The 8236-nt window shown below is 25.9% G+C and overlaps 1 protein-coding gene across 3 annotated transcripts in view; it reads left to right on the plus strand.

Moving 5' to 3' along the window:
- The window catches only part of LOC106671976 (sodium/potassium/calcium exchanger Nckx30C), a 64123-nt gene extending 59029 nt beyond the window's left edge, over positions 1 to 5094 (plus strand). For 2 of the 3 annotated variants that reach the window (XM_014403008.2, XM_014403016.2), the window contains exon 7: positions 675 to 5094. In XM_014403008.2, coding sequence (XP_014258494.1) covers positions 675 to 915 — 241 coding nt within the window. In that variant the 3' untranslated portion in view covers positions 916 to 5094. The remainder of the gene's footprint in view (positions 1 to 674) is intronic. The other variant, XM_024226699.1, reaches the window with a different exon arrangement.
- The last annotated feature ends 3142 nt before the right edge of the window (positions 5095 to 8236 follow it).

The raw sequence follows: 8236 nt of genomic DNA on the forward strand, positions 1-8236 counted from the left end.
GTTGAGTATTAAGAAGCTCGTCAACACCCAAGGTACCGATGTTGCAACATCCATTCAAAATTAATGTAAGTTGTCTTCATGCTCATTTTTTTGTATAATAGTTTGTTAACACTGAAATAATAAAGGATGTTATTGCATATTTTGTTTTTAATCTTAATCATTGTGATCTTGAATCTGTAGCAATTTAATAATTAGACCCAATATCATAAAAGGACTCCAGGTTTTTCGTCTTTTGTTTTATTTTTCCATTTTGCTCTCCTTTCGATAATAATATTGAATGGGGGGCGTCGGTGGCTGCAAGGTTTAGTCTTTGACACGGCGCTCATCACTGTAAGGCAAAGGTCCCGGGTTCCAATCCAGCGGCCCTGCATTCGAACACGACATACTTACAATTTTTTTTTTTATTATATTGAATGGTTTTTCAATTAGTATTGATACAAATATTTTGGTAGGAGGTATTAAGTAACTGTCAATTTTATAATTACTGTATGTGTTGTTATTTAGTGTGTAATCAAAAAATTTTCTTTCCCGCTAAGTTTTTTAAACTTTATTATAAAGTTATAATTTTATTGATTTTAGCTATTGCTTTAAATGTTCTACCAAGTCTTGAATCATTTTATATCAAAATTTTACCACTTTTTCAAAACAAAAACTCTAAAATTGTTTTGTTTTAGGCTTCCAGTTCCGTGGCTACTGTATGGAATCATCAAAGGAAAACCAGTGTTGGTGAACAGCATGGGAATGGTCTGTTCAATAGCAATACTATTTTTCATGCTCATATTTGTTATAATGTCCATTGCTTGCTTCCATTGGAAAATGAATAAGGGCCTGGGTTTCACCATGTTTTTGCTTTATTTTGCATTTGTTACAGTGTCACTGCTATTCGAATACGATGTGATATCTTGTCCAGTTTAAAATTTGTTATTAGAAAAAAGATGCAAAAAAGAATGTACAAATAATAAAATTCAGTTTGCATAAAATAAGGTACAAATCTGCTTTTAATTTTGTTTTTTTGAGCGGGCTCATTTTGGTCAGAATATGTAGTAGTAATTCATATCACATGATATCAAATGTTTTTATTGCCGTCTGCAAAAATGTTAACGTCACGTATCGAATAACATATTTTGAGACTTGCATATCTTATAAACTTTTTTTTATACCACTGTTCTATGAACACCAAAGATTAGTTTAGTTAAAAGGACAATTAGTTTTCGCTTGAAAAAAAAGTATATAAAATATATATTTCTCAAATAGTTCAGTTGTTATTCTGGTGACAATCCAGTAATGATTTTTACATTGTTTTTCAGTTATTTATATAGGCTTTTAAAAATACAAAAAAATTGTTATTTATAAGATAAAGGTTTTGACTGAATGATGTTGGTTAATCAAATAATAATTGTTAAAGATTTAATGTTGTTAAAAATATGAACTGTATTGTATGTATTTTTAAACAAAGCTAATTCATTGTAATGTTTACGGCTAAGTTTTCTTGAATGCACAAAAATGTTGGCATTTGAAACGAACTGTTCCTAATTGACTTTTAGACTACGAATTAATTTGACATATTGTTAAGATTTTCATTTGTTATATTATTTTCTACAAATGGTATACTAAAGTACGGAATTACAGTTTATTGTTCAAAGTATATCTGCTTCGGAAATTGCATTTTTATTCTTTTTTTTTCCGAAGCAATTCTAGGATATCAACTATGTTCTGAGACAATATAAAGATAAATGTAAAAATCTGTGGACAATATCTTCTACATGAAAGTATATAATTTTGTTTTCATACTAATTTTAAAAACGAGAGGGCAAATTAATTGCTACTTTGCTTAAACCTAAATTAAAATGTCACAACAATAAATATTACGCCTTACACAAAAACAAAACACAAAAAAAAACAAAAAAAAAACAACAACAAACACTACAAAAATTATTTAAAAAATCTTTTAAAAATAGATCTCTGTAGGTAGATTTAGTGTTGGTTATGTACTATATAATCTGATCTATTTTACCTTTTATTAACTAAAGCAGCTGGATAATTAAAATGCATGGATTTAACAATTAAGTATGATTTAGAAATATATAGTATGTAAACAATGGTTAGACATACACATATCTACATACATATCTTGCACTTATTGCGCCATATTCAACCATTTGATTTAAACTAAGTTCATGTAGTTACAACGCAGTTTAAAAATATTGATATTATACTAATAATATTAAAAGGTTTTATGAGTGTGAAACCAATAAATTGTTTTAGAATTTGAAAAAGGCTTGACATCTAGAAATTTATTATTTAAAAATACAAATAAGTATAATTAGAAGATAACACCAAATAGTTAAATCATTAGCTAAAAGTAAGTTTGTTAATCACCCTCGTAAATGTATTGAATCTATCTTTAAACTATTTCGTTATAAAATTGTTGACAAAAGTTTAAACGCATTTTGACAAGTTTTTCGTCGTGTTAGAAATGAGCATTAATATATTAAATCTACATATTAGAATATTATATATTTAAAAAATGAAAGAAACATGAGTGTTTTTTCTTATATTGAAGCGTAGTTTGAAGTTGGGAGGAAAAAAACACCTGAGGAACCAGTGAAATATTCAATATTTCTATAATATGTAGACTTATAGAATGCTAACAAGCACATAACGTTAGAAAAGTTGTATTCATTGAATATTAAAACTTTAAAATAAATCTTGCAATAGCAATGATAGATCAATGAATCAATTTATTCATAAAAGAATATTATTGACTTTTAAATCATACTTTAATGAATCGATTTATTCATAAAAAAATATTATTGACTTTGTGGGAAATAATTCCCTCTGAAATTCACCTTAAAAATTGGGCTAAAAAGAAATATAAGTTAAAAAAATAAATAAATAAAATAAAGGTGAAAAGGGGGTTCTCCATTGTTAATTTGATAATGTTTGTCGACATAATTGCAGTAAATTTGCACTTTTGCAAATCAAAATCACACTTTATTCTTGAATATATTTATATTTTAAGCTTCTATTTCATATACACTAACTTTACTTAATTAATAAAACAGAATTATCATATTATATCTCCTATTATCTCTTGCCTATACAGTTTTTTCTGTACAATTACAAACTAATATGTAATTTTTTGAATAAAAAAAACAATTCTCATGGTTAGGCTTTAATAACTTATATTCTACTCCATTATATAATAATATAAGTTTACAGAAAAGCACTTCTCTATAACAACTAAATGACTTAACTACATAAAACCATCGATTAGTATTTAGAATTCAATTGTAAAATATACGACAAAATTGTCAATTTAAGTAAGACATATAACCCAGTGACATTTAAATTTATGCGAGCATTTTGTCTATAAAATAAAATATTTGGTGCTATTAGTTAGAATAATTTACTTAGCCTTATATAATTTTAAATAATTTCCTGTACTTTTTAAATAATGATCAGTTTCAGTTTTGTGCATTATTTGATTCTGTGGCCGTCCTTCAGCAATTGCTAACAATAGTTAGTTAGTTTTTGTAATAAATAATTTTGTTATTTTTTTAAAATGGTTAATGTTTTACAAATTCATCCTTTAATGTTGGACAAACACATTTTAAAAAAATGTATGCTCATTTTTAACATAGACTACATTTAAAAATAAAAGGCCTTATCTTTCCAATTAATGTATAATTATTATAATATATAAATCGGTAGTCGAAGCCTGTAGCCACTTATACCCTTCTTCTGGCAAAAAAAAATTATTTTTCAAATAAAATTTTAAAAAAGCCAATGTCTTAGGAAGAAAATGTAGATTTAATATATTCATAAATAATAGTATTAAAAAAAAGTTTCACAAGCCGACAATAAGTTAATCAAATAAAAATTCTTCCCAAATTTCCCAGACTAAAATTAAAATGTTAAAAAAAATGTATATGGCAAATAATACAACATTATAATTGTGTGTTAAAAATAAACATATACTTATTTTATAAAATTTAAAAGAAACCAGATTTGATTAAGCTTCAAATGTTTAAAAGGAAAAATAAAGAAACATCGTTTTTGTTTTGTTTTGTTTGCCACTGTAGCACTGTTTATAGAATATAGTATATGGTTAATTTTTTAATATATTTAATTTTTTATTAATTACAAGTTGTCAAGGCATTAATGTACTGTAAAATGCGTGTAAGCATTTTTTGTAGTTAGCTTACTAGCACCAACAGGCTGTGATCACATGCAATGTCCTATCACTATGAAGATATACACTTGCATTGCTTTACTTTGTTTAATTGAATTGTTTTTATTGTATATTTTTATGAAATGATGTTTATGACGACTGCTCGGCTCATACCCATGTGCGATATTTCAATTCAAAATTAGCCTTAAATGTTCTTCCTACTTAATGGGTATGCAAGGTGGGATAACATAATTTCATAACCAGTGAAGAATAATGTAAGTGTATACTACTATAGTGTCATAATTTCTTCCATATTGTTGTTAATTGTTGTTTACGGTAGCTATTGTTTATTATAGTCCAGAATTTTTAATTTATTGCTTAAAGAATAGATTTTGGTACTTTCTTTATTCAAATGTTGAACTTTAAAAACCCTGATTTGAATTTATTAAAAATTTCATTGTATATAGTTGTTAACAGACAAATAATTTGAAATGATATATTTAATTAATTTATAAATGGATGCTCAGGTTTAATTGTCACTTAATAGCAATTACTGTGTGTATCAATATAAAAACATACTTTTCTAAAACAATTTGTATCTACAGTATAATTGTACTCATAAACCAGTTCTTACTGTCCTCATTGTAGAAAATATCTCCATTTTGGCGAGAATAGTTTGGTATTCCTACCTAAATTCAATAAGCAATAATAACACGCAATTTTATATGTCGTAAATAGAGAAACTTGTTGAATGAGTAAAAAGTAAAATAAGTAAGTATTAAATTTAAAAAAGTGTATATAAGTAATGTAAAACAAAGATAGGTTATTATTGATTGATAATATGTGGATAACTGGTATTTACAATAGAAAACAAATTTTGTTCTCTATTATATAGAAAAATAAGTACGTTTAAAAGTTTAAAAAAAATACAAATTCATGGTATTGGTAAATTTATTTTGGAACATTTATTCAAATTTTAACACGTTTATTGAAAATTAAACTTAAAATTAGAATATGAATAAAATATTTTTGAGATGAACAAAATATTATTGAACTTCTAAATGTAAAAAATCCACTGAGGTATAAATTCTACAAGAATTATTATGGATAATGAAATGGAAATGATTTATAATAGTAGTCTGCAGTTTCAACAACAAAAGAAGAAAAAAAAAGACAAGAAAAATTACTGCAAATTTGATTCAATCTTTCAATGCACATTAGGTGCACTACCAAAATTGGATGTGATGAAAAAAAATTGTAATAACAAATAGTCTTAAATTAACAAATATTATTTCCACTATATTTAACTATAAACTCATATATGTATATGTAATGTATATTTATGTGCATATGCATATGTATATGTATATGTATATGTATATGTAGGTATCCATGAAATAAGAATTCAGCCTTTTCTATATTTTAGCATTTAAAAAGACCAATTACCTTGTTTGATAGCTAGACTACGGGGAGTCTCAAAAATTTCTTTTGTACATTGGAAGTGCCTAGTTATTTTTGTTTTAAAAATGTAGATGTAATGGATTTTTTATTTGCTCGAGTGAATTTGTGATATTTTTAGACCAAGCAAGGCCTAGATGATGTATTCTAGAAATCGTGAATTTATCATAATGAAATATATTATATTTGCTCAATACAAGAGTAATATTAATAACAGGATCCGATTCAATACCCTGAATACCAAATTTCATGGTAGAACCGATTACAACGATTCCTGTGCCATCAAAGGAAAATCCATTAGTTATCATCGTAAACCTTGTTAGTTATAGTACTTTTGTACTAAATAAAATGATCAAGAAAAATTCACTAAAACTCATTAAAAGATTATAAGTGAAAAATAAAAATTCATTACCATTTTTTGAATTTGAATTGTTTTTGCGTACAAAAATGTGATTTCGTTTACTAGTTATATTTACGTATTAATAAACAAGATTGTTATAGATATTGAGGGTGATCATTCATGTTGATATGACAAAAAAAGCATATTGAGTAAATATAAATATATTTGTATGATATAAATAATACGAAAGTACGCCATTTTGTTTGTTCGAATCACTTCTTTGGCCTATTTTTGAGGATGTTCCTCAGTAATAAACGAAGATCCTTAACTAACTAAAATATATTTAATAAATAAAAAAACAGCCTCAAACGAAAGCAGTATCGAACAATTATGAATACAATTTGTGTTAATAATAGTGTTTTTTGAATTATGTTAATTCAAATGTAAAATATATGAATTGTTGTTATATGCCATTTCAAAAAAGATAAAAAATATCATTGGTACTAATTTCAGTCCTGATAAAAGTAAAAATCATACAATTAATGTTTATTCATGTATATACAGAAATTTTGTAGAAAAAGAAAAAATTGTTAAATAGAAAATGTGTATAAGGCAGTATTTTAGGTTTGGTGCCTTTATATAAGTAGAATAGAATTATTTCATTAAACACAACTATTAAGAATGATATCACAATTTATCTTTCTTCTCTGCATAACTTAAGTGAAGTGAAAGCTTAAAATTTAGACAGCTAATTAAGCAGGCAATCCTTCCGATTATTCAGATTAACATTTCAGATTTTTCCTTTTATAAAAGTGTGCGGGGGCTTTCCAATATTTACTTGAGTTTTTAATAATAAAAAAAATTGAACGGGAATGAAATCTTGATCAGTTATTTAGTCCTCTCATTACACATTTTTGTTTCAATTTATTTGATGTATTTAACTGTAATGTTTAAATATAAAATGTCAATTGATATTTAAATTATGATTTTCTTTAGTTTTGTTTGCATTTTTGTTCATTTTCTGTTTACATTAGTTTAAGTAGGTGTTGAAAGAAAACCAACCCGACTTGTAAGAAGCCTTTTAAGTAAAACAAATTGTAAATTAGTAACGAGAACTATGAATTAATACAATTGTAGATATGATAGAATTTTACACCATTTGTATAAAATTTGTACATTTTTAAACATAAAATAATTAACCCGATAATGTTAAACCAGTAGTTCCTGAATTTGAAGAAAAAAAGGTATGCGTTCTTTGTCGGTCTGATGATCAAGATTTCCCACTTATTTTCTTTATTATGTCTGATCAGTATTTACTCACACACTATTAGCAGTTAATTGTAAATATTTACTTGTTACACAATAATATAATGTAAAATTTGTTATAGCGCATCTTCTTAATAGAGCATTATGTAAAGAGGGATTATACTATTTACAAATTACAATGTCCTTTTCATTAAAATGTCATCACTATAGCAAGTGCTGTGAATGTAACTATTTTTCCATTTTCGTCCGTTAGCCTTAGATCCAGGTTTTCTTTATGAGATATTTACTCCTTTTTTTAATGAGAGTCGTTAATGTGCATTGGTAATTTCTAAACTGTATAATCCTAGTTGTTATATACAGTAGTTTGTATTGAAAAAAATTGTTATTGTATAGTTGGAAAAAAGAAATTAAAGAAATGCGCCACATTTGCAACTGTTTCAATTATTTAACCTATTCTTATCAAATAATTTATTCTACTAAAATTATTTAAAAAAATCATTTTTTCAATCCAATCCACCGCCATAGTTTAGTGAACCAGTGCAATAAAACGAACTGTTCCCAAAGGAACTATTGCTCAAAAGGAACAGTTTTGCTGATCTCTACCTATGACTAAAGTATGTTCCAATGTGAAAGAGAATTCAAGTCATATGACTAAGAGATGTGTACTTCATGAACAAACCAGTTCATATATAGTTAGTCCTTTTTTAGTTTTTTCTCAAAAATTAGGCGAAACAACTTAAACTCCACTTTAAAAAGTAAACTTTTTTTATTGTTGCTTCAAAAAAAAAAAAAATTTGTCCTCCAAAAAGCATGAACATCCTTCAAATAACTGTTAACTGAACTAGTTTTAAAAAAAGTATAATTCATCAACCGACTAGTTCAAAAAACTATTCCCGAAAAAGAACTATTGACAGATTTAAAGTGGATACAACTTGTTAAATAAACTTAACGTTTCCCAAAAGGAACTATTCCTTAAAAGTTAAAAGGAAAAGCTTCGT

Source organism: Cimex lectularius, unplaced genomic scaffold (genome assembly GCF_000648675.2).
Source record: "Cimex lectularius strain Harlan isolate CLEC.00 unplaced genomic scaffold, Clec_2.1 scaffold4, whole genome shotgun sequence".
In the NCBI taxonomy this organism is placed as follows: domain Eukaryota; kingdom Metazoa; phylum Arthropoda; class Insecta; order Hemiptera; family Cimicidae; genus Cimex; species Cimex lectularius.